Source organism: Diplodia seriata (genome assembly GCF_021436955.1).
Source record: "Diplodia seriata strain FDS-637 chromosome Unknown scaffold_8, whole genome shotgun sequence".
In the NCBI taxonomy this organism is placed as follows: Eukaryota; Fungi; Ascomycota; class Dothideomycetes; order Botryosphaeriales; family Botryosphaeriaceae; genus Diplodia; species Diplodia seriata.
The window spans coordinates 1,404,358-1,430,009 of NW_027117315.1; the positions used below are offsets into that span (position 1 = coordinate 1,404,358).

The window sequence follows — 25,652 nt, forward strand, 5'->3', positions numbered from 1 at the left end:
TTACAGCTTCTGCCTGATCACCTGACGTCAAACATCCAAAGGGGGGATACTGCTGAGCGGCGTTTCTCTGCACATGCGGTATTGGTGACTTCAGTGAACGCCAGTCAGGTTTGTAGTAATAATCTGTCGTTTAGATGTTCCCAGCCTTCGTTGGTCCTGCAGCATTTGAGGTAGTCTTTCCTATCAGAGTAGTCACTTAAACATTCTGTACACCTCGCTCTTTGCCGTTCTATAATATGTGGACGGTTTAATCAGGACGCCAAGGCACACGGGCGAGAGCCTGGGACGCCCATGCACCGGTTCACGATTCCTGACCTTCCCATGGATGTCTGTCGCTGCACGACCTTGAAGCTAGCTCCCTTTTAACCTGTTGCCTATCCAGACTTCAAAGTATACTTGAGACTTGTGTTGTACGACCCACGAAGTGGCTTCTGAGATTGTTGCTCTTCGCTCGTGACTGCGTTGATGAGATAAGAAGTGGAGCAGACACGGCACTCCTACTATCGAAGCAACCGCAATGTTACTCGGCCCTTTTAGGCAGGCGATTGTCACGTGATTTTTATCTCTTGGGGCCGTGGTTGGTGGAGTCTGATGCAATAGGAATGATGGCTGCGACACGACTAATGCAAAGTTTCAACAATAACCCTCAGGCTTAAGTAAGAAAGACGGCTGGGAGTATATTGCCCTAGATGAAGCTTATAATGATGTTTAACTTTAATATTTTCTCCCATAATCTCGATTCGTCTCGTCGTTTTTGTTCTCAAAATGGTTCGCAATCTTCTGGCAACAATGCTTGCTGTGGGCCTTTCAGTCTTCCTGCCGCTCAAATCACTTGTTAAGAAATTCCCCTTTTCAGTTAGTTCTACGGGATCGTAGGGCTTTACCAGGACAGGAACGGCATCGCTCGCGCACCGCTCCAAGAGCTAGAAATGCGTGACCACCTATGCACAATAGGCACCGTGGTAGACGACTGACTGGTTTTATCTCGACACCACAGACGCTTGTACATGCTCTACGGCCTCTGCTTCTTAATGTGGCGGGAGATCCCTGCCAACCAATATCTTAATCTGTTGTGCCAGCTTCGTCGGCCAACCAGACATTTGAAACGGCAATCTTGCAACATCAACCCATTAGGCGTCAAGTCTGTTTCCAGTTGCTATCGGCCTTCGGCAAAAAGCGGCAACGCCATCTGATCGTTCAACGGCATCGAGTACCCGCAAAATGACAGCTCCACTACATTCACCATTTGCAACGCTCTGACTGTAGTGTCTACGGTGCCTGTACTATCACTCAACAATAGCAGACCATCCACGGCGTTCAGGTTTAGCCTGTCCATTACATCCAACAGCTCTACAGACGATGCAGTGTCTCCACGCCGGTCGTCCCAGTAGTGCCGCCAAATAGAGTACGAGGACTCCGACGGTTGCAAGCACTGCATCGAGGACGTCGGCGTGGGCAAGTAGCGACCCAGAGCTTTTGGGTCCGTTTCAGATCAAGAACGCGCTAGCGCTTCCGAACTTTGCGATACCAACTAGGTTGCTTCCGATATTTGGAGCGGCTATGTTATTTGTGGGCCAAGAGCAAGCATCGCTTAAAAGGATCTGGAAGAAACCTTGGTGTGAGACTTACAATGTCAAATGGCTACAGTTTTCAGATCGATCAGCGGCCGCCGCTGGTCTATCATATTGCTATAGCTAGAGTGTTAGATTTTTCCTTGAAAACAAGTGGCTGTTGTTAACGGCTTTTACAGGTTGCAATAGGATTCCTCCATTTATTTCGAAAGTTAGGCACTATGTGCCCCCCCCCCCCCCCCCCCTTTTTTTTTTTTGGCGATATTGATGCATGGGAAACCCTTGTACAGCCCACTACTCCAACAGGGAGGACATTCTGCGCTCGTTAATCCAGTATCACAGCAGTGCAAACAATCTCGTGCTGGTTTGGCAATTCAACATGGTCGGCACGATGGGACATTCGATTATCCAGGTCTCTTATGAAAAACCTCTCTACTAGACTCGATTTCAGTTACAAACACCACCAACCCATCGATTCGATCCGAACCGGGTCCACAAGTCATCGAGGCGATGAAGATCACATGAGGCAATATGGACAGCGCTCGGAGAGTTTCAGGTGCACCTGATGCTCTAATAGAAAATTCCGAGATCAACGACCTCCTCATCAGACGCAGCCTGCGTGGTCTCGGTCTCGTCAACGGTGGAGCTGGACCCGCTCGCGCCGTTTTGGGCGATGATGAGCTCTCCGCCAGCGGTGACGTCGGCATCGCCCTCGGTTAGGTAACCAGAAACAGCCAGAGACTTGACGCGCGCCTTGAGGGTGGCCGGGTCGTTGAGGCTGGGGTCGGCGGCAAGGAGGTAGGCAAGCAGACCGCTGATGTGAGGGGTGGCCATACTCGTACCACTGGCGATGGCGTAGGCGGTATCGCTGTTGTAGTAGGACGAGTAGGTGGTAACACCAGGAGCGTAGACGTCAACAGTGGGGCCGGAGTTCGAGAAATAGGCAACCTCGTCGAGGATGTTGGAGGCGCCAACGGAGATAATGTTGCTGACATCGCCTCCGAGGGATCCGGGAGTATAGTTTGAGGCATCGTCGCCATCGTTGCCAGCAGCAACCGCAATGTGAACACCGGAGTCAGAAAGGGCAACAAGAGCGCTCTCAACCGCCGTAGAGCGACCCTCGAAGCCAAGGGACAGGGATGCAACGGAAGCAACGAAGTCGCTCTCACCCGAGCGTGATTCGTGCTGGGAAGCGACGTAGTCCAGACCGCCAATCAGACCGGAGGAAGTTCCGCTACCGGACGAGTCGAGCACCTTGACACCAATAAGGTTGGCGTTGCTAGCAACACCAACGGTGTTACCAGCAGAGGTCCCGGAAACATGAGTGCCTTCTCAGAGGTCAATACCACGGGGTGCAGGCTTGCAGGAGGGCGCTCAACTCACCATGCCCGTTGTCGTCAGTGTTGGACGAGAAAGCACTCCAGCCAACGGTAGCACGGCTGCCGAACTGGGTATGGGTGGTACGAATGCCGGTATCGACCTTGGTTGGTTAGTTGTGTCGAGTATCGAGTGGGATGGGATGTGGCGTACGATGTAAATGTCAACACCGGAGCCGAGGGCGGTAGACGAATAGGTGTATGTGTACGAGGTGGAAGAGGGGCTGGCCGTGTTCTCGATGCTCTCGGTTTGAGAGATGCGCTGCAGGCCCCACGGAGCACTGGAACGGGTGGCTTTGATGGTTGCCTGCAGAGCCGAGTCCACAATGGAGACCTCAGCAATGCCGCCGAGCTTCTCAGCCTGTTCGGCGGAGAAAGAACCAGAGAAGCCCTGGGAAGTGGTTAGCCGAATGATGGACTGCACCGAGGACTGCGGTGCGAACCTTGAAGAAGCTGTTGTTGTAGGTGCTCGTCACGGCCTCATCGTCGACCGTAATGTCGAGCTGAGACAAGACAGCAGCGACATCAGCAGACTTGGAGAGGATGATGTCGTAGGTAGCGGTGTCTCGCTTGAGCGAGGTTGGGGCAGCATAAGCGCCCAGCGAGGTGGCCAAGGCAAGAAGGGCGAAGGACTTCATATTGACAAGTGGTGATGGCTGCGGGAGCAGAAGTAGACTTTCGGATCTCAACTCTGGCCAGGCTCGGGAGATGAGGAGAGTGCTGGCGGTGCAGACCATACTCCCAGGCCGGTAGAAGCATCCTTTATAGGCGCAGAGACAGCAGCACCGATGCTGCAAGGCCTGCGGTATCCAGCGTCATCCACACATCGGGTCATTCGCCGAGGGCACAGGAACAAGCGAGACGCGGGTGGATATGCTCGCCAAAGTAAGAGCGCGCATGATTTCTGCATACAGTAGTGGGTGTCTGTAGGTCGAGGGTGTACAGCAAGGCTCCAAGGCACCCTGCAGGCCACTGCGAGCGTTGCCGGATCGGGGTGGCAGATAGCTCCAACATCGGGTGTATAAGCACAAGCAGTCCAACGGCGGGTGGTCCCCTCGATTGGTGGTGAGGCCATCCATGTCCTTATCGCAGGGCCTCTTCCCGCGCGGACCTGGGCGTGATCTCGCGGCCGGAAGCTTGGCAAGTGTTTGGACGGAGCGAGCTGGCGGGCTTGATTGGGCGAGAGGGGGTCATCCGGGCGGGCCAAGCTGCAAACTGGCTGTGGAGCAGCGCTGGAGCAGAGTGCATGAAAGCCGGGGCGTGACCGGAGGGTTGGTCTTGCCCGCGCCAAGCCCCCGAGCGACAAAGTGCGCGGAGGCCGAAAGGGCAGGTCGTAAGGTGGTGTTGTATTAAGCTCATGAGGGCGGCGTCGCCATCGACGGCGGGCGTTGCGGCACCGGCGCTGGATGTAGATTCACGGCGCGTGGATTGGTGGAGCTCGGTATATTGATGGACACGCGGCCACGGGCGCGAGTCAGCCGCTGACGGTGTTTCCTGGGGCAGCGCGCAAGGATGGCGATAAGCAACACCAAGCCAGTTCGACGTGCTCGCCTGGCCCCGCCGCCGCCGAGCCCTGTCACGCGAGGCTCGAGCTCGAGCCCGAGCCCCTAACCGCCAGCCGTCAGGCGCCGCTGCCGGGTGCAATCGTGCAATCGCGCGCCGCTCTGGTGCAACAGCGCTGTCCCCGACGTTGGCGGCTTTGCTGCATGCGTGCCGAAAGAGGAGCTTGACCCCCGCCGAAGGCCTCCGCAGGGATTGCCTCTCCTACCACGCCGTCCGCTCCATCTTTGGACGCGCCGGATGCTGGCCTCTCCGGATTTTCCGATCGGCCTATGTCTGGATGCAATACCAGCTCGACTAACGCCAAGGATCCCACTGGCAGACTTGTTGGGTCCGGAGTCTGCATCAATAGGATTCCAGGCCTTGCTGGCGGAAAGCGTCATGCAGGCATGGCTCCGCAATATTGAGACCTGCTGTTCCCTGTTCTCTTAATATCAAGCAACCCATGCAGAGCAGCGGTCAGAGCTTGACGCCTTATCGATTAGATATGACGATGGCCTCGAGATGTCGGTCGTAAACGCATGCCTGGGCGCCAAGGAGGACGGAGATTTTTGGCTGTCTGTCGTGCTACGCCAAGAAAGGGGGAGAGATAACGCCAGGCACCGACTGCACTTCACCTTGCTGTGACAACTATCGAAGTCGGCATTTCCTGCCTCTGACGCCGCGTGGTCCGACACATCCTCGGGGACCACGCCTTAGCGTCGGTGACGGAAGTCTTGCATCGCTTGCCGGTCTGCGGACTCGCGTGGAGGAACGGATCAAAAGACTGGGTCGATGGCGAAAATACGAACACAGAAGAGGGAAGCTGTGGAAGGCCGAGTGAGGCAGGTGCAGCAATGCTGACGGAGCAGACGGAAGTAGGGGAGCGTGGAGCGTGGAGCGTGGAGCGCGAGCGATGCTGTGGCCAAGGTGTGGGCGAGTCGATCTGAGTCCAGGATGCGCAGAGCCTCAAGTGGAAAATGAAGTGGCCGGCTCGGACTGTGAGGTTCAGAATCAAAAGCCGCCGACAGCCGTCCCGAGGTGCGAGGTGTGAGGCTCAGGCGGGGTTACGGCGCTCTGTGCGGCGTGCGTTCCGCAGCTTCCCCGCGCCTGCCGTCATCCTCCAGCACCCCGACATGTGATTGCTTCTCAGCTTTGTTACTTTTCGCCCACAGCCATCCCCGCTTGTCTTCGACCAAGCATCCTATCCAACATGTCATCCGCCGCCCGGCTCGTCCACTCTGTTGCCAAAGCGCGCCCTCTCGCGCAACAGCCGACCCCACAGGTCCGCCGGCTATTCAGCACCAGCCGCATTCGATTCAGGGAGGTTCGCGACGCCTACATCCTCAGCGGCTCGCGGACACCCACCGGTGTGGTAATAACGCCTCTGTCCTGCTCTCGTCTGCCTGCGCTCATCGCACCAGTTCAATGGCGCCTTTACTACCGTCCCTGCCCCTCGCCTGGGCGCCGCCGCCATCGAGTCCGCCCTCTCCAAGTCGACCGTTCCGGTTGACAAGATCAAGTCCGTCTACATGGGCCATGTGCTGCAGGGCGCCGCCGGCCAGGCCCCTGCACGCCAGGCCAGCATCTTCGCCAAGCTGCCGCCATCCGTCGAGGCCACCACCATCAACAAGGTGTGCGCCTCGGGCCTTAAGGCCGTGACCATTGCCGCTCAGGATATCCAGCTGGGCGATGCTGAGGCCATCGTCGCCGGCGGCATGGAGAACATGTCCCGTGTGCCCTACTATCTGGCTCGCGCCAGCCAGCAGCCGCCCTTTGGCGAGCAAAAACTGCAGGACGGCTTGATCACGGATGGTCTGTGGGATGTATACAATCAAATCCATATGGGCAACTGCGCTGAGAACACGGCCAAGAAATACCAGATCTCGCGGGAGGAGCAGGACGACTTCGCAATTCTGTCTTACAAGCGTGCTCAAGATGCTTGGGCTGCTGGGCTGTTCAAGGACGAGGTTGTACCCGTGACGGTGCAGGGCAGAAAGGGCGACGTGGTGGTTGAGCAGGATGAAGGATACAGCCGCCTGAAGCTTGACAAGGTTAAAACGCTTAAGCCCGCCTTCGTCCGCGATGGCACGGGCTCCATCACTGCCGCCAACAGTTCATCTTTTAACGACGGTGCCAGCGCCCTCGTTCTGGGCAGCAAAGATGTCGCAAAAGCCCATGGCTCCAACTCGCGCGTTCTGGCCCGTGTTGTCTCTTATGCGGATGCCGCTCTTGACCCAATCGATTTTCCCATCGCCCCCGCCAAGGTCGTTCCCATTGTCCTAGAGAAGGCTGGTCTCTCCAAATCTGACATTGCCATCTGGGAATTCAACGAGGCCTTCGCCGCTGTTATTAGGGCCAACGCTAAGATCCTGGGTCTTGGGTCGGATAACGTCAACCCTAGAGGCGGTGCCATTGCGTTGGGACATGCGTTGGGAAGCTCTGGGAGCAGAATTTTGGTGACCCTGTTGCATCAGTTGGAGATTGGACAATATGGATGCGCGGCAATCTGTAACGGCGGTGGTGCTGCCAGCGGCATCATCGTGCAAAGAATAGATCATGGTGATCTGTGAGGTTTGATGCCGTGTAGCGAAACTTGGAATGCCAACCTATCACCTTAAATACAATAGGAATTTCCCTGATGAATTCTTCCCCACTTGTGGCTCCTTCTGCAGCCGGAGGATTCTCTCATGACCTTGTGAAATAAGATTTAGCCATGCTAGTTCGAATGATGAATGATATGAAGAAGTCACCCTACGCTCGTAGAAAAAGGAACAACAGCCTAGCCAATGTTGGTACCATGAGACGCAAATTAATACGGCCCTTCTAGGTCCGTCTCACAAAAGCTGCATCACCTGCATAGATGATCGAAGTCTACGCCCCATGTTCTACACGGCATTTTCTCTGACTTCAAATGCCTATGTAGGGAGAGTGTCTGATCTCCATGACGCACTGTAGTAGCAAATGGAGCCTTAGTGCCCATGTCATGATGCTTTGTATTTCCGTTACTCGTTTGTTTAAATGTCAGCGGCATGTCATCTATACATAGCGTGTCTACCGTCTACTCCTACACAGACGTGGAGACCATCCTGATTCTGCCCTCTAGTCTAGGAGCGATGGCCTATACACCTCAGTCAGTCCACATATAATATATTTCAATGGCTGCATCAGTCGACTCACCTTGGTCCAATTGATGGTGAACTCTCCCTCTCCAAGAGGATCGCCGCAGCGCGGCTGGCCTTTCAGTCCGGCCAAGCGCCACCATTTACGCATAACCTTCCTCATGATTACGCTCTTCCTCTCCAGCTCCTCCACTGCAGCATTGGCACGCTTCGGCTCCGCTTCATCCTCCGAGTCTGTGTCAGATTCGTTGAGCGGTGTCTCCGCACCTTCCGGGCGGTGCCCATGAGGAGTGAGCCTGCCACTCCGGCTGTCCTGAACCACCTCCAGCGCGCTGGCGACCTTGCCCTTTGGCTCAACGTGCGGCTGGACATTCTGCAGCTTGTTCTGCACCCTATCCCAGTGCCTTCCCATGCTGGGGCCCCACTGCTTCCATTTTCCAAGAACTTTCAAAGACATGAAGTACTGGCGCAGCATCATCGAGATGAGAATACCGTTCTCCTCCGAAACTATCTCCTTCGCTGTTCCACCCTCCTCCTCGATCCTGAAGGCATATCAGTATGTATGGTGCAATCGAGCCAAGGTAACTTACAGCAAAGAGTCGTAGCCGTCGCGGCCACGGGCCATATATCCACGGGTTACCATGACATACTCCTTCTCCAAGTCAACTGGATCGCCTCCAATCTTAGTCCAGGTGACACGGGAGCCCTCAGGCTGCTGGGGGTCGAATTCAAACTCGATGTTCGATACCTGCGGGAAACGACCCTCGAGCGCAGGGTACTTGGATACAGAATTTTCGAGAGCTTCAACGACAGCCTTGCCAGTAACCTTGATCACAACAATAGGATCCTCGAATGGGAAACAGTTCATGATATCCTTTACTCTGAGCAGGCCAGGGGGGTAGATCTGATCTCCTCTGATGGTACCAGATGCCATCAAGGCGCAATCTCCGTTGTAGGTGAAACGCATGAGGTCGCAGACGAAGTTCCCCATATTCGACTCTTTGGTGCGGACTGTCGTGAAGCGCGCATCCAATGGGGAAGCAGTGTAGCCGATAGGCTTGTCAAGCTTCGCTTTGAGCTTGGCAGTGAGGCTTTCGATGAGCTTCATGGATTCGGGGTCCTGGGGAATCTGCGAGACGACATCCCGACGAATGATGTTGAAGTCCCACTTGTTAGTTCCATCTTGCTTCCTCCATGCTTCGATATAGCTCAACTGCTTGAAGTCACTACCGGATCGGAGGACGTGGCAGCCGTTGATCAGGCTGTGATTCTGCAGGTTCATTGTTAGCGGCCCATGCCGAGAAAATGATATGCGGAGACCGTCACGGCGAGAGATGGTTGAACGCAGAGGAAAGCGTTTGTCGGAGAGGGGCTGTGTTAGAGACACGATTGAGTCACTCACGTAATAGTGGTCATGACCACCCAGCACGATGTCAACCAAGCCTTCTGGAAGCTTCTCGGCAAGCTTGTTGTCGTTCGGCTCGCGCTGGTGGGAGATGACAATGACAATCTCAGCACCTTGCTCGCGCAGGGCTGGCACCAACTCCTTGGCCGTCTCTGAGGCCGATTTATATATGATGTCCGGGGGCAGCGAGTTGATGGTGTCGAGCCACTCACGCTCGGCCAAGCCGATTATGCCAATCTTGATGCCATTAGAGGAGGTCATCATCGTCGTCTTCGGGGCGTTTGCCAGCGACTCGTTCTCGCCGAGGGCCGGGTCGAGCACGTTTGCCAGGAGCCATGGAAAGTTGCACTGGCCAGTGAGATGGCGATATTGGCGTACGCCAAAGTCCAGGTCGTGGTTCTGCAGCATGGATACCGAGTCAGCTCTTTAATCAGTGATACGGACACAATTGGCAGCACTCACGCCAACGCATGCACAGTCGGTGCCTATGCCATTGAGCACTGGAACCATATGGCTGCCTGTTCTCGGTCAGCGGGAGGGCCCCGGAATGGGGTGAAGCTAAGGTGGACCTTTGGTGACGCTGCTCTCCAAGCTGGGGTTGAAAGCATCGCCGGAGAAGAAGGTCAACAGCTCTGACTGGCCGGCGAAGCTGGAGTCGCTGCGGTAGTAGTTGCAGAGGGTCTTGAAGCGGGCGTATCCCCCGACAGGCTCGGCGCTCGAAGGCTCGACGTGGTAGACATCGTTGTAATGTATGATGCGGAGGTCGGGCGGGGCGTCGTGAGGACCGCTGGAGTAGGTGACAACGTCGTCGATGGTGGGGTTGTCAACAGACATTATGGCGCGAGCAGGAGGGGCGGAGGAAGCGGGCAGGCGGAGAGAGAAGGATAGGAGAGCAGGCGGCCGGCCAGCAGACAAAGGAGAGCTGCGACATGCAGGGCTCACCGCAGCTGCAGGTGTAGGGTACGAGGAGCACACGGGCTCCCGGGGAGCGCGGGCGGGCTTGGCCGGGCGCTGCAGCTCACCGACAGGGGCGCGGCGGAATCAGATGCGGCGTGATTGGCGGGTGGTCCGCCGGCACCAGGGCGGAGCAGCAGGGCGGCCATGGCCCGGGGTGGTTGTTCCATAGAAGGGGCGCGCGGCGATGGGAGCGGGCGAGGCGGACGGGCCCAGGATGTGCACGCTGCAGCCACTCACAGCTACGCCATTTGAGCCCGCCCCGCGCGATCCCCAGGCACCGCCGCCAACACCACGCACAGACACCCGCGATCTGATGTTCATTGCATTACGCTGCTGCTCTACGCCGCCGCCACGCGGCTTACATACATACAGGAAAACTCGCTACCTCTCCGTGCCGTCGGGCCCCATGCCCGGGAACCCGTTCCACGTCTGCCTGCGGTTCGGCTCGGCCTCGAAGCTCAGCGCGCTCAGCGCCTCCAGCCCCTGCAGGCCCTCCATGTCAAAGATGCCCTCGGTCGTCGCCGTCGTGATGCCCGTCGTCGCCGTCATTGACGCCGGCGCCCACGAGCACGTCGCCGGCCCGCCGAGCATCATGTTCGCGTGGCATAGGCTGAGCAGCCCGCCCATCGAGTCCGAGCACGTTGGCGCCGTCCAATCGTCAGCAGCAAACGGATAGCTGGCCACGTCTCCCAGCATGCCCAGATCCTCGAGCGTGTCGCGTGCGTCGAAGTCCTGGCCCACTCCCACCAGCCCGTGCGCCTTCTTGAACAGCCCCAGCCACTCGGCGTTGTCTGCTGCCGTTTGCTCCCACCCATCATCGGCGTCGTACAGTATCCGCCGTGCCTCGCGCTGCAGCATCGCATCCGTGGGACACACGCCCTGCGACAGCTGCTGCTTGGCGTATTTGCCCAGCCGCACCGTCAGGATTTCCCAGCATGTCGCGCTCATTGTGCCTTGCTCAACGTGGATGCCGTGCTCCTGCGGGGTGCTGAGGCTTGAGTCCGACGTTGTGTTGCCCTGCAGGCCCGGCACCGGCGGTCCATCTCTGTCTGCGTGGAAGAAGCCGCCCGCCGCTGCTTGGTCCCACCGGTTCGGTGGAGCCATTGTCGGGTGCTGGGTGCTATGCCATGCCAGAGACGCTGGCTGAGAAGCCGAGAACGGGTTGGGGCTCCTGGCCTCGTTCGCGATAAGGTACGGCGGCATCGCGTTAGTGATGAGCAGCGCAACCTGAGGGTCGAATCCCCGGCATCCCTTCCAGTCTTTCATCTGCGCCCCATTGCGGAACTCTTTGGCCAGGTGGTCCGCCCGATCCTGCCTATGTCTGTGTGTTAGCAAAGCGAATGTGCGTCAGCTGCGGGGACGAACATACCAAGTCTCGAAAGTCATCCGACAGAAGCCGCAGCGGCTCTTGATGTACTGCGTCTCGCTCTTCCAGCTCTCCATTGTCTCTGTCATCTTGCAGTTGTGCATCAACCGCATGTGCTGCCTCAAATGGTCCTTCCGGTAGAAAGTCCGCTGCTCTGGGCTCCGTTCCTCGCACGCCGACCAATTGTGTGTTTCGAGATGCTCCTTGCTGGGCTCGATGGCGTCGCAGAACACGCACTTCTTCTGACCCGAAGCAGAACAGGTGATGACGGGCCCTAGTGGGGCGCAGATCCACTTCTCCAGACTGAGATGGAGTGACTTCTCGTGCCTGGCCCAGTCATACTTGCTCTTGAACGCGTCAGTACAGAAGGTGCACTGGAAAAGCTTTGTCTTCTTGTCGTTCTCGGATGCTTGCTTCTTGATGTCGGGCCGGCGTCGGCGGCGCCTCTCCTTGCGAACTCCGTTCACTGACCCAAAGGAGCCGAAGGATCCAAACGAGTTGCCCGAGTTGCGCGACGTATACGACCACACCGACCCGAGCGACTCGCCCTGGCTAGATAGGCCCGAGTTGACGGAGGCGATTTCCATGCTGTTCGTCGACGGAGCCCTACGCGAAAGGTGACCGGAGCTGCCAGTCGACGCATGGCGGCTGGTGGGCCCGCTGCGCGAGCGCTCCTCGTCGAGCGGGGGTGTTGTCGTCCGCACAGCTTTCTGAATGGCGGTCCAGGGAGCAGGCTCGTTGTCCGGTGGGGATTCCAGGTATCGCTCCATGGGGTTCTTCTCAGACCACGACTTCTCCAAAGCGATATCCATGGCCTCGCTTGACTGCATGCTTGGGGACGCTGGTCTCCTTGGCTTGTGCTTCTTGCGCCGGCGTGCATTTGCAAGCCAGTTGTTGACCTGGCTCTCCGTCAGACCGGTCCGTTGCCGCAAATCGGCCTTTTCGTCTTCGGTGGGGTAGGGGTGGTCGCTGTGGCTGACGATCCAGTCGGTGAGGATCTTGACCGAGGCACGCGAGAACCTGATGCCATTCTTCCGGGCGGCGCGCTCCTCGTCGGTCTTGATGCCAACCATGGTCTTGGTGCTGGTGAGCGCACCGAACTCCTGGCACACGTCTTCGGACACTTGGTGTAGCGTGTCGATCATGTTGCGAGGCTTGCGTTGCTGCGCCGGAATGTCGAAGCTGCACGTCCGGAACAGGGCATTGCAGGGGGAGCACCCGGTCTGGCCCTCGAAAGTCAAGAAGCAGTCGAGGTGTCGCAGGCGGCAATAGTCACATGGGTTCTCGGGTTTGTGGTATCGGGAGATGAAGTTGGAAAAGTTCATGGTCCAGTCATTGTTCAGGTCATTGGTGGCCAAGTAGTCGGCTGGCTGCTGGACCAGTGGCTCGGAGGCGTCCACCTGGTCGGTTGCTCTGCCATTGCAAGGGCAGCTATCGAATAGTCAGCGACGGACAGGCGGGAGCATGAATTGGCAAATGCTGGTGTCGCACAGAGCTCGGTAGACAACATGTTTGTTTGTGAGGAGGCCCAATGCGAATAGGGATGAGTCACCCAACCCTCCGTTACTTCACAAGAGGTCAAGGTGGAGGCGGGCATGCAGAGTGAATGTATTTCGAGGGTTCAACGTGCATTTCGAGCTTCAGCAATTCGAGTGAAACCGCCATGAGCCAATCGGCCGGGGTCTCGTCCGGGGCGCTTGGCACGCAGGAAATAAAAGAAGCGGCATGGACTTACCCATCATCGTGGGGATGCAAGAGGCAGGTGCCGACAAACGACACGGTCGGCTGGGGGTCCAGATTGGCCGTGTTGCTGGTGGGAACATCGGGCATTGCCGCTTCGCCAAAATCGAACAAATCGTCCATGGACTGCGCCCTATTGTCAAAAACCATGACGGGAAGAGGATGCTGAGGGTTGGGGTTGCGGGGAGCGGCGCCCTTTGATTGAGTCCAGGCCCCACTTCGGCTGTCATATTTGTCGCGCTAGGCGTGTCGACCGTAGGGCGTGCTGACGGCCTTATTTCCGGCTTAAAGACGCCTCCATGTAGAACTTTATTGTTCCGTCAGCCAACCCACGACCGCAGACGCAGCCCCACTCCGCGATTGCACGGCGGACCACCTTGAATTCAGCTATCGTTGGATGCCACCGCTCGTCCAAGTGGCGCGACGTAGATGCGACTTCCAAAATACATTGTAAGAAGCCGGTCAATCTGCGTCTGACGTGAGCGCCCCGCTCTTCCTTCCTTGTTCGTTCCTGTAATCGCACACTCATGCATGCCCTACCTAACCATCCCCAAGGCTTGGTTCGAGAAGCTTCCGAAGGCGTTCAGCCCTGTGCCGCGAGCCCCGGGAGAGGCTTTGCTCGCATTGCTCGATATGAATCTACCAGATATCCGGACGAGGAGTCCTGGAGTCTCGCTTCGAGCTGTGGATATAGTCAGCTCCCGGGCTCACAAGGCGCCTTCAGCGCCGAAATACAAACGTCATCCCCTTTTCATTCCTCCTGGCCACTTGTTCCGTTTTTACCATGATTAGTCTACTGGAGCCATAATTAAGCGGCTCATCACTCAGCCTAAGCCGCCAGGACTGAATAAAGGCGTACTTCCTACCAGCTGCATGCGATGATGAGCTGTCGTCGACCGACTCTCCCGCTGTCTATGCTAAAGTAAAGTGCAAGGTTTCCGCATGTCGGCCGTACGAGGTCGCTTCGCTCACGATTGGGTAACTATGTGGTAACAACCAGATCCAAGCGGGTGCGTCGACTCCACAGGCGCGTTTCGATAATTCTCCGTTTGTGCTGTGTGTTTGGTTTGCCCCTGCACAGCCGCCAGCCATTTCCCCGCACTTCACCGTGAAGATCCGCGGCTTGTCGTCAGCCGGATGCTTTCATTGGCTGCTTGTCATTGGTCTACCCCTTCCCTCGGCGCAGCAGCTGAGTTATATAACGTCGCTATTTCTCCACCGATGCAGCTCGATGCCTTCGGGACGAAACTGCAGCATCCATGTCTCCACCGTCAGCCACCCACAACGGCGCCGGGGACAAGCCCACCTTCATCACGCATGAACCTGGGTTGAGTGCGGAAAAGGCTCATAAGCTGAATGGCCTTGCTTTTCCCAAGCCACCCACCTTTGAGGACCGCTACGCTGAACGCAAATATCTCAAGGAAAGACTTGCTGCAGCCTTCAGAATCTTTGGGAAGTACGGATTCGATGAAGGCGTTGCGGGACACATAACGGTGCGGGTACGTACACTCTAGCGGTCTCTCAATGCAAGGCTGCGTCCTAACCTCTGGTCTGCGATAGGATCCGGTCGATCCGCAATCCTTCTGGGTCAACCCATTCGGCGTCGCCTTCTCGCTCATCAAGGCGTCTGACCTTATTCAAGTGGACGAGAGCGGCCAGGTCATCGATGGCGGCCCGGTCAGGCTCCTCAATACGGCAGCCTTCATGATTCACAGCGCGATCCATCAAGCTCGGCCGGACGTGAACGCTGCAGCTCACAGTCACAGCATCTACGGCCGGAGCTTCTGTACCCTTGGCAAGCCGTTGGACATCATCACTCAGGACTCTTGCGCCTTCTATCAGGACCACGTCGTCTACGAGTCATTCAACGGCATCGTCCTCGCCGAAGAAGAGGGCAGGAATATCGCTTCATGCTTGGGCAACAAGAAAGCGGCATTGCTTCAAAACCATGGCCTCCTGACCGTGGGTAAGACTGTAGAGGAGGCTGTCTTCTGGTAAGCGAAAGGCGAGCCTCAAAAGCCACATGATCTAACCGGCTCCAGGTTTGTGAGCATGGAGAAGTGCTGCAAGGCGCAGCTCCTTGCCGATGCTGCTGCTGCGGGCCGGGGAGGCCAGACGATCAAGATTAACGAGGAAGACGCTGCGTACACGTCCAAGACGGTAGGGACCCCAATCGCTGGTTGGTTTAGCGCGAAGCCGCTCTTCGACTTGATCCACAAGGAGACGGGAGGGGACTATCTCGGGTGATAACGAGGCTGTGGACGGACCGTATCTGAGACTGAACCTGGACATGGTTACAAATTTTACTACCAGGAACTGGGGAGGCGTCAAGGAAGCCCAGCTGTATGTCATTTGTTGGTCAATATTTCTTTGAAAAGAACACGGGGTCGTATAAGAAATCGATGGGTTTGATTATAGGCCTTTCCTTAAGCACTGCCGAATTATTCTACATCATAAACGTATATGGACACCAGCACCATGCTCCGAGGCTCCTTGGGTCTGACATCCCTTTGTTGTTCTGCGCCGTGCACTATGAGGAATACATGCGACGTAATTTGTCAGACGATGGCCGTTCAATCTTTGCGTAGCAGCGCAATGGATCATGCTGTCTCCTGACACCAGTAACAAGAGATGCCCAAGGTCAGTGTCATGAGCGATTCCGTCACCGGAAATAAGCGCGGTCGTCATGTAGAGAGGGGTATTGTGGTGGTCGAATGATTGGTGGAGTAGGCGCCACTGGAGGACCCCGTTGCCTTCCCAACCCCGCCATGTAACCAGCTGGCTCCTTTCGGCGTGCACCCGGCCATTCAACGGGCGGCATCGGAGCGGGTGGAGCCTCCACTCGATTGCGGCCCTTCTTTGCACCTTTTTCGCGTCTCCCGCCCTCGAAGCCCTGGTCGGCATAGCCGGCTTGGGCAAACGGCGGGCGGGAGACAGTTGGGTCTCTCTCGCTGGGCAGATGCAGGTCGACGAGACCGTAGAAGTAGTCGAGGATTTCGGGATAGCGGAGCACCGAGGCACGCCAGTCAGCATCAACCCCCCGTTTCAACTCCGCATGAGCTTCGGCGATCTGGGCCTGCAGCTGATGGAGAGCGGTTGGATGCAGCGGTGGCTGGCCTCCGTACTGGACGTATATGGAGTAGAAGGGCAAGGACGACAGGTAGGCGGTGTGGGCAACTCTGCGGGCGGAACTCAGGCGGTCGAACAGTTGGAGAATGTGGGCACGGGCATGGGTGATGACCCAATCTCTGCTCGAGTTAGCAGGCTTCAGCGGACGAGCAGCGGCACTGCGGACCTGATCTCATGAAGACGCGCATCCATAGCACGCGACTCGGCCTGCTTCACAGCGAGCTCGAGGCGCTCGGCCTCGCAAGGGCATTCCTGGCCGCGAGGAGCCGGGCTGCCGCAGATGGCGCAGCTAGGTGTGGCGTCGGAGTCCATGGACGAAGACAAACGGACGTGGGCAGCGGTCAAGAGCGCGCGAGCGATGCGTTGAGGAGTGCGAGCGGCATGATCGATGGGCGTGACGCCAGAGCGGGGACGGAGGAAGGCGGCGGCGGCAGAGCGACGAGGCGGGCTGATTGAACATGTCTGATTCGTGAGCAGACGATGTGTTGGTCGAGCAGCTGCTGATGCGTGATCGCCCGCCGCGCGCCGCCCCGCGACAGCGCACGCCCGCGCCATCGTGCGGCTCGTCGCCAGGTTACCTGGACATGGATGCATCCAATACAATACGCCTCACCCGACGGCCTCCACCAAGATTCTACGTGCCTGGCATGGATGTACATATCCTCGTCCGGATATTTGCTCCAGATACGTGCCAACCGAAAGCATTGACCGAGCTTCGACATGCTGTGCACTCTGCCTCTGCCCATCTTACCTTGCGGGACATCTCGCGTCTAACTGGGGAAATATTCACGATTGGTCGTCGGTTGAACGAGTGGATTTGTTCTGTGCGACACCTTTCAGGCTTGGTCGACGTAGCCACATGGTCACTGATGACCCGAGAACGGGGTACATTTAAACCATGCGTCCCCCGGCCGGCTGGTTGTGTAGAGCAATGTTACGCATCCGGCTATTGGCCTTTCCTGTCACCTGCGAGGGCCAGATGCATGCGCCCTACGCTGATCGGCAGCCCGGACGACCAGGATCCGCACATCAGCTCCGCAACAGCAGAAGATGTGGATGGTGTGAGGGTGCCTGGGTGCATGGCAGAGCGTGCGGTCCATGAGAGAGAAGCCGGCAACGTGGAGAGGCGATGGACGGGTGCTGAAAGGGAAAACAGTGGGAACGGGCATTCGGCGAGCCACCAGAGGGAGGGGTGCATGAGTGGGGACAAGCAGCAAGCTGGGGACAGGGAGTGCTCCTGGCCAGAGGTGTGGAGAAACTGCACGACGGCGGGCGGCGACGAACGGCGACGTTGCTTGCGCAGAGGGCAGCGCAAGCAGCGCAACGTCGAGCGCACCACGGTGAGCAGGCTGCTGCAGGCGCATCGCAGTGTTCGACAGTCACTGGGCGTCGTGGCCGCGGCCTCGTTGGCCCTGAGCAGACCCTGAAAGCTTAACGGGCGACCTCTTGCGTCACTGCCTGCCTAGTGCAAAAATGTGGAAAATACCTCTCGCGAATGGACAGCAGGCGGGGCCGCTTCTTCTCCCCTCCAACCCTCCACCACCACCGTTCTGCATCACGCCTCTCCCACCCCGGATACCTGCATAGCTCTACGATCCATTGCGCGCCCAGTCGCAAGCCTCCCGCGAGCCGTGTGCCTTCCGCCTGCCAACTTCCAATGCCACCGCACAACCCGCTGAAGCCAAGCTGATCTCCACCGCGACTTCCGTCCAAGCAGGTACCACACGCTTTTCACCATGCCTCGCGCTCCCGCCGTGGTAATCGTTGCAAGGCATGTTCTGCCATCCTGTTGTCCGTGATGCCCCCGACTAATCCGCCTCAGGCACGGCGCCCGTCTCGATGCCTCTGACAAGACATGGCACCTTACCTCGCCCACGCCCTACGACCCTCCCCTCACCTATGGCGGTTGGACCCAGTCGCGCGCCCTCGGCACCCGCATTGCCAGCCTGCTGCAAGCCCGCGAAGATGGCGACATTGCGTCCCCAGCTTCGCACAGCCGGAGCAACAGCCTGGACGCCGGCCTCGGTCAGCGCACTTCTCCCAGCCCAGACCACCGCCGGAAGCGGAAGCACAAGGTCGTCGTCCACAGCTCACCTTTCCTCCGCTGCGTTCAAACCTCTGTTGCAATTAGCGCCGGCATTGCGCAGTACCAAGGCTCGCCGTCAGCCTCGCGCTCCCGCAGTAATTCGCCGCGCCGCCGCGCCTCCTTGCACACCACTACCCTCAACGGCCGCGGCACTGAGCGCTCCCCGGGCCCCAAGGCCATTCCCGAGCCCGAAGACAACCCGACTCGCAATGTCTTGAGCAAAGCGTTCCAAAGGAGGGGGATCGAGAAGACGTCGCTGCGCGTTGACGCGTTCCTGGGCGAGTGGCTCTCGCCGGATTACTTCGACATGATCACCCCGCCTCCCAATTCGACCATGATGGTTGCGGGTGCCAAGGCGGATCTGCTCCGCCGCGGCGAATACATAGATACCCGCCCCAGTTCTTCGCAGGGATCCGGCCATTTTCCCGGCGGCTGGGGCTCCGATAGAGGCGCCGGTGCAGCCAACAGCTTCAATCCCACCAACCACTCGCTTTCGGCTTTGGGCAGTTTGGCTCAAGCCCTGCCGCTTCGCGATAGGGCTAGCAGCCAAGGAAGCGCTTCGAGTGCTGCCAGCAGAGTCAGTCGCAGGCGCGACATGGCCATCCCGACCACAACGAAATCCGATGCCGGCGTTTACCGACCCCCGGTGCCTTCGTACGCCGTATCTCCCGCGGAGCCGATTCCCAGAGGCTATGTCGCCCACGCACGAGATGCGTGCGTCGCAGTAGATTATCAGTGGGATAGCATGCGCGAGCCACAGGAATGGGGAGACGGAGGCGAATTTGGCGAGGAGTGGAGCGCGATGCACAAGCGCTTTCGACGTGGCCTAAACAAGATGTTTTCGTGGTACAAGGAGCACGGGTCTGCGGGTCATCCTGACGAGGCCGTCGTTGACGCTACGGAAGAGGAAGAGGAGGAAGAGCTCGTCTTGGTTCTCGTCACTCACGGCGCTGGCTGCAACGCCTTGATCGGCGCTTTGACCAACCAGCCAGTTCTTCTTGATGTCGGTATGGCTTCATTGACCATGGCAATCAAGAAGGAGCCGTCGGGTCAAGCGCCACCGGAACCCGTGAGCCGCACGTCTTCGCCCTTGAATGAACGTAGGAGATCCGGTCTCGAAAATGCGCTAGCGGACGAGTACGAAATGGTCATAGTAGCATCAACGGAACATCTGCGCGTTGGTGCAGACCCGGCTCGGCCCGCGCTTCTAGCGGACAACTCGCTCGATCAAATGAGTGATTTCCGCCGTCGCTATGCCGGAAGTTCCACGGAGAGTGTGGGAGACACCGGTCGCAGGACAAGCAGTTCATTGGGCAGCATCAGGCGCAGCTCAACCCTTCACTCTCTTACCAGGAGTTACACTCCCAGCCCCGGCCGTCATACGCCTAGCAGCCCAAGCCTCGGACCGGCAACTGGGCTATGGAGCAAGCCGGCTCCGAAGGGAGAAGCCTTTTCCGAGACGAACAATGGGACTAGCGAAGGCTTCCTAGTGAACTTTGATGGGAACGACACCGCAAGTGTTAAGCAAGAAACTGCAGCTCCAGAGAAGGAAGAGGCTCAAGATGACATTGCACCACTGCCTCCTAACATTGGACGATCGATGAGTCAGCATGGACTCTGGGGGTCTGTGCCGTCAGGAGCGCGCACAGAGAGGGAGAGGGGACCGAAAAGACGCTGGACCATTAACGAACGGGATGCTTGAAATAGAGGAGGACGTGAAGATTAATGTATCATTATAGGGCGGGATGGGCTGTCTTGATAGAGCGTCGGCGTTTGGGGGTTTTGTTGAATGCTTGTATCATGGCGGATGCGCGAAAAGGGTTGCGTATTGCACGAAGGCCTTAGCAGATGTTTCGGCAATTTTTTATAGTACTTACAAATAACAGTGAACAGATGCTCATGCACATGTCTTGGCAGTGTATGGTCACGTGGACGCGGTGATTGTTAAGCAGCCCACGTCTCACCGCTGACGCAACGGGCATGCGCGCCTCGGGCAGGAGCTCGCCAGCATCATCGGCCACGCTCCCCTCCATGGCACCACCCCTTGCCGGCTGAACTCCCAATTTCGACGCAATGCGATCTCTCGGTGCCGCGCAGGTCTTTGTTGTACTGTGCCTCCTGGCTGCGCTCAGCGGGGCGGAACACACATCCAACTGGGCTGTCCTGGTCTCGACGTCGCGCTTCTGGTTCAACTACCGCCACCTCGCCAATGTACTCTCTCTCTACCGTACTGTCAAGCGCCTCGGAATCCCCGACTCTCAAATCATCCTCATGCTCCCCGATGACATGGCCTGCAATCCGCGCAACGCCTTCCCTGGCACAGTCTACAACAACGCAGACCGCGCGCTGGATCTGTACGGTGACAACATAGAGGTCGACTACCGCGGATACGAGGTAACTGTGGAGAATTTCATCCGCCTCATGACGGACCGTGTTGGTGAGGACATGCCGCGCAGCAAGCGCCTCTTGACCGACGACCGAAGCAATATCCTCGTCTACATGACAGGCCATGGTGGCAATGAGTTTCTGAAGTTCCAAGACGCTGAGGAGATAAGCGCGTTCGATCTCGCAGACGCCTTTGAGCAGATGTGGGAGAAGAAGCGGTGGGTAGCGCTGCGAAGGGAACTGCGCAAGGTGATGCTAATACGAGCTCGCACAGCTACCATGAGATGCTTTTCATGATCGACACGTGCCAGGCCAACACCATGTACAGCAAGTTCTACTCGCCTAACATCATCGCTACCGGTTCGTCCGAGATCGACCAGTCGTCTTATTCGCACCACGCAGACAACGATGTTGGCGTGGCCGTCATCGACCGCTACACCTACTACAACCTTGAGTTCCTCGAGACCCAAGTTAAGGATCCGTCATCTAAATTGACCCTTGGCGACCTTTTCGACAGCTACGATGAGACCAAAATCCATAGCCACCCTGGTTTCAGATACGATCTCTTCCACGGCGGGGAGAAGGCAGCTCGGGACAGGCTGGTCATGGATTTTTTTGGGAATGTACAGAATGTGGAAGTCGAAGGCGTGGGACGCAACGAATCGAAGCTTGAGGAAGAGCTGGAGTATCTGAGTAGGTTGATCGAGACTGCAAAGCAAAAGGCCAACGAAACCGAGGTGGCGGCGGCGTACGGTGCAAGCGTCGACAAGAACGAGGCAGCCGTACAGCCGAAGACTAAGAAGAAGTTCGAAGGGGCAGCAAAGGTTCAGCGAGATGATGGATGGAGCAAGCAGATCATCGGACTCTCTGCTGTGATGGGCTTTGCCGGCGTTTGGGCTGCCGGATCATGGCTGGAGTCTTGAGGAGGTGTTGGACGCTCCTTTCTGCAATTCATCTTTTACTTTCCAGAACATGCGAGATTCCATCCTCGGCGCTCGCCTGGTACTAGTGGAGAGGCTTGGTAGCGGGCATATCCAGCACATGGGACGCCATAAAAAGACAATTCCGAATTAGCCAAATCGCAGTCAGCGCTAGTTTTGCAGATCATCAGGTATGAAACAGAAAGAGGAGGCGTATCTGCCGAGAAGGTACCAGCGATAGCAATCGGCTGAGGAGGCTTTCGAAGTTTGACCGGTCCCGGTGACAATGCTTGATGGACACGACAAGGGTTCGAACGGTGTACGGCACATCGGTGCGACTGGCTAGATCGCTGCTGGCGCTGCTGACCCTGCCGCCGTTGATTCTTAGGAGGTGGGGGGAAGAGGACAGGAAGAAGAAGATATATGACCAGACGCATTCCGATCAAGGTAGCTCTGCCACTGCCGATGCCGCCGATCGGCAGAATGGGGCCGTGGCCAAAGCGGAGGTTAGGGTTGCTGTCGAGGTGATGCACACTTTGCAGTCCGATGGTGTTTCAGTGTTGGATCATATTGAAGATGCTGGACTAAGGCTCTTTGTTCTGTGTTTAGCGTACTGGGGAAGCCGTGGAGCACTACCAGTGGCATCAGGCTTCAACCAAGACTTCTCCGTCCCGGTTCACCACCACAATGCCTGCCGTCCTTCCGACCAAGACGGCCTCGGTGACCAGGCCATCCACGTTCCATTTGAAGTCAACTTCACCTCCGCCTCTCAACTTCAATCCCTTGACGCTACCGCCACCCCAACGAGTAGGAATTGCCGGGCCGAGTACCACGGTCTTTGTCGCTCCTGAGAAGGCCGGCAAGTCAACCACGAGCATGCTGAGCATTGCGCCTGCAAGTCCGAAGTTCGCGTCGATTTGGAACGGTGTGTCGTGCGCGCTGTACATGCTGAAGCCATTACCCGCAAAATTCCTGGCAATGGCGTACCGCAGCTCCGCATCAGCCTTGTCGGTATTGTTGAGACGCGCCCAGCATGCGGCGCGCCACACTTTGCCCCAGCCAGCATCTGCATCTGGGCCTGTACCGTTGCCCCGGGCTGTGAGGGCAGCGTCAACAGCATCTGTGATGGTGGAGTTGTCGTAGCCGGACAGGAGCGAGGCGATGCTGTAACCAGGGTACCAGCCGACGAGGTGTGACAGGTGGCGGTGGGTATCGTTGGGAATATCCAGGCCAGTGATCTCGGTGGGGGCCTTGAACTCCTTGATGCCGCCCCAGGTCTCATTGATGTGAAGGCCGGTGTCGAGGTTGCTGAGAGCGGAAGATGCATTGGCAAGAAAAGCTGCATCCGTCTCGATTCCCAGTGAGCCAGCAACTTCCACATAAGCCAGGACCTGGTGGATGAGCTGCTGATAATGCGTGCAGCCAAATGTCGTGGGGGGCTGTTCGGGACTGTTGCATGGGTTCACGACGAGCGTCCCGTCGTTGAACCACTGATCGTACTGGAGCTGGGAGAGCCAGAAGTCGGCAATGCCGCGGATCAGCGGATACCCTTGCGTGGAAAACCACGTGGTATTACCGGTGTAGTCAAAGTGGTCGTACACATGCTGCATCATCCAGACGCCGGAGATCATGTCTACAGGCTTGTTAGCGATGGTCGAGCGCCAGGCTAAAGGGGGTATACAGTTCGCCCAACGGAGGTCGCTATTCATTCCCGTGTGTCCGAACACGGTCGATTCGCCGTCCAGGACCCATCCCGGCGCGTTGTACAGAAGCTTGGCCGTCTGAGATCCGCGTGGTACCCAGACATCTTGTATGTAATCCCAAAGACCAGCCTGGAGCTGGCCAAGCCCTGTCTGATCTGCTATCCAGTAGTTCATCTGCAGGTTGATGTCCCCGTGGTAGTCTACAGCCCACGCGCCTTCCAGCGTTTGACTCCACTTCCCTTGGAGGTTTGCCGGCAACACCCCCGGCCTGGCAGACGAAATCAGCATGTGTCTGGCATAGTGGAACAGCAGTGACTCAAGGTATGCGTCGCCAAGGCCTGCTTCGGTGGTGTTGTAGCGGTTGATGAGTTCTGAAAGCTCGACGCCCGCAGAGTTGTTCGTATCCGGCAGCTCCAGAATGAAAGCGTTGGCGAGGCTCTTATAGTCGTCCACGTGGCGCTGCCGGAGAAGTGTGTTGGAGTGGGCCGCGGCTGCCGCAATCACCGACTCAACCTTGGGTCTTGGGTCGGATCCTTTGAAAGAGAAGTTGCTCTCGGCGTTACCCGCCTTCTGGTCGTAGTTTGTCTCGGCGGCGATGACGAAGGTCAGTGAGGAGGCGTTTCTCCCAGAGCTTACGTTCAGAACGCCATTGCTACATGAGTAGTCGCCGTCGCCAACGAGCTGTACCACTGCTTCGTATCTCATTCCTTCCGGTGGCCCGGCCTGAGTCAAGCCAGACACTCGGACCCTTCCGGCCTCGCAAGTGAAGTTGTTGAGCCCAGCATCCGCCTGCTGGTTCTCTAACGAGACCATGACCGATGGCAGAGCATTCCGAGCACGCAGCTCGTAGACACAGACAAAGTCAGGGTAGCTGCAGTAGACTGTGCTGGCGAAGGCGTTGCCGTCTTGGTCTTGAAAACCAGTCCGATGGATCCCATTTCCCAGGTCAAGGGAGCGGTTGTACTGCCCAGAAAATGATGTGACGCCATCGATCGAAACGCTGAGGTTCCCGAGGACGCGGAAGGAACCGTAGTTGTCGAAGTTGCCCAGGAGCTCGGAAACATCTACGCAATCAGCTGGTGCTCGTGGACCTACCCAGAAAACTCACTTCCCGTTCCGTTCTGCCAGACCCAGTCTCGGATCCCAGCTAAGTACTCGTACTTCGCCGTCGTGGGGTTGCCGCCAGTGTAGTTCTGCCACTGTGTAAGTGAGGCCCCATTTGTGAGTGACTGTGCTTACGCTGGCCTCGAACGGACCGCCGGACCAGAGAGAGTCGATGTTCAAGCTAAGCTTTTCAACCCCTCCGTCGCTGAACGGCAATGCTACCCCTCTCCTTAGCTGGCGAATTACTAGATGTCGGAAGACTTACCCCCCAGCTTTCCGTTCCCCACGGGGAAGGCTTGTCTGATGATGTCTGTAAACGTCGCCGGGGTCGACGACCACACGACTTTCGCTCCGACCAATCCCCAGGTCAAGCTCGCAATACAAAATCTAATCATTCTAGTGGACCACAACATTTATCCTTACACCTGGTCGTGTGCGGTCCTTATATAGAGCTTAACACATATACTTAGCCGCGGCTATAATGTTATACCCTTACCTGGATCATATATTCCTAGTAAAGGTTATACCGTTTCGGTCACGGAGCGCCATACTACCCCGCCAGCCATGGGGTTTACCCGTAAAGTAATTCTCGTATCCCCGCATTATCTACTTAGCCGTATATAATATTAGAGATATTTTCCACCAATAGTTATTTAGTAGTAAATTACTAAAAGATTTAGTTTTCCGATAAATTACCTAAATACCTAGTTTTTCGAAAAAAAATTCTGAAATACCTATATCCTTACTAAAATATCTACCTAGGTATTTAGGTAAATAATAGACCTTATATAGAGTAAAGTTTATAATTTACGAAAAACTAGGTATTTAGGTAAATAAAATATAAAGTAGGATATTTAGGTAAATTCTTTTTACTAAAATACCTATATTTTTTAAAAATTTATTCTAACTTCGTTTCTTTATATAAAAACGTAAAACTTTCGGCAAATTACCCAAATACCCGGTTTTTTAAAAATAGTTTCTAAAATACCTATGGTGCCTACAAATTTAACCCCCCTATTTCTAAAATTTGACCCCCCCTCCGCCAATTATTGACCCCCCCTTTCCCCTCCCCCGGAAGAGCAACGTATTCTCCTGTTTTAACTGCTAAATTACTAAGTAAATCCGGAGAATTTACTAAGATCTTATCGCCAGCAAACCCACCTATTAACGCGACGGTGGTAGAACGGTAGTTAGATAGATAGCTGTTGCGGGCCAGAATTAAGAAGGTCGGCCGGAGGCGGGGTGTTGC

The 25,652-nt window shown here is 56.8% G+C and overlaps 7 protein-coding genes across 7 annotated transcripts; 3 read left to right on the forward strand and 4 right to left on the reverse strand.

Annotated features, from left to right (window-relative positions):
- Window positions 1–2,141: 2,141 nt before the first annotated feature.
- SLS55_008026 (uncharacterized protein) lies at window positions 2,142–3,585 on the reverse strand (the record flags this gene model as incomplete). The annotated part of the gene is given in 4 exon segments (XM_066779441.1): window positions 2,142–2,899; window positions 2,955–3,051; window positions 3,102–3,377; window positions 3,391–3,585. 4 exon segments carry the CDS (start codon window positions 3,583–3,585, stop codon window positions 2,142–2,144), a joined length of 1,326 nt encoding a protein of 441 aa, XP_066630245.1.
- A 2,114-nt stretch (window positions 3,586–5,699) lies between these two features.
- On the forward strand, window positions 5,700–7,059 carry ERG10A (Acetyl-CoA acetyltransferase erg10A, mitochondrial; the record flags this gene model as incomplete). The annotated part of the gene is made up of 2 exons (XM_066779442.1): window positions 5,700–5,861; window positions 5,911–7,059. The coding sequence occupies 2 exons, from the start codon at window positions 5,700–5,702 to the stop codon at window positions 7,057–7,059; spliced, it is 1,311 nt and encodes a 436-aa protein (XP_066630246.1).
- A 494-nt stretch (window positions 7,060–7,553) lies between these two features.
- Window positions 7,554–9,847, reverse strand: SLS55_008028 (uncharacterized protein; the record flags this gene model as incomplete). Its single annotated transcript, XM_066779443.1, has 4 exons — window positions 7,554–7,607; window positions 7,667–8,150; window positions 8,199–9,435; window positions 9,583–9,847. The coding sequence occupies 4 exons, from the start codon at window positions 9,845–9,847 to the stop codon at window positions 7,554–7,556; spliced, it is 2,040 nt and encodes a 679-aa protein (XP_066630247.1).
- Window positions 9,848–10,351: 504 nt separating this feature from the next.
- On the reverse strand, window positions 10,352–13,226 carry SLS55_008029 (uncharacterized protein; the record flags this gene model as incomplete). Its single annotated transcript, XM_066779444.1, has 3 exons — window positions 10,352–11,285; window positions 11,340–12,767; window positions 13,072–13,226. 3 exons carry the CDS (start codon window positions 13,224–13,226, stop codon window positions 10,352–10,354), a joined length of 2,517 nt encoding a protein of 838 aa, XP_066630248.1.
- A 1,109-nt stretch (window positions 13,227–14,335) lies between these two features.
- GPI8_1 (glycosylphosphatidylinositol anchor biosynthesis) lies at window positions 14,336–19,993 on the forward strand (the record flags this gene model as incomplete). The annotated part of the gene is made up of 6 exons (XM_066779445.1): window positions 14,336–14,575; window positions 14,637–15,070; window positions 15,119–15,255; window positions 15,706–15,716; window positions 16,042–16,184; window positions 18,028–19,993. 6 exons carry the CDS (start codon window positions 14,336–14,338, stop codon window positions 19,991–19,993), a joined length of 2,931 nt encoding a protein of 976 aa, XP_066630249.1.
- Window positions 19,994–20,364: 371 nt separating this feature from the next.
- GPI8_2 (glycosylphosphatidylinositol anchor biosynthesis) lies at window positions 20,365–21,599 on the forward strand (the record flags this gene model as incomplete). The annotated part of the gene is made up of 2 exons (XM_066779446.1): window positions 20,365–20,894; window positions 20,951–21,599. 2 exons carry the CDS (start codon window positions 20,365–20,367, stop codon window positions 21,597–21,599), a joined length of 1,179 nt encoding a protein of 392 aa, XP_066630250.1.
- Window positions 21,600–22,240: 641 nt separating this feature from the next.
- SLS55_008032 (uncharacterized protein) lies at window positions 22,241–24,798 on the reverse strand (the record flags this gene model as incomplete). The annotated part of the gene is made up of 4 exons (XM_066779447.1): window positions 22,241–24,363; window positions 24,408–24,492; window positions 24,539–24,621; window positions 24,669–24,798. The coding sequence occupies 4 exons, from the start codon at window positions 24,796–24,798 to the stop codon at window positions 22,241–22,243; spliced, it is 2,421 nt and encodes an 806-aa protein (XP_066630251.1).
- Between the last annotated feature and the right edge of the window lie 854 nt (window positions 24,799–25,652).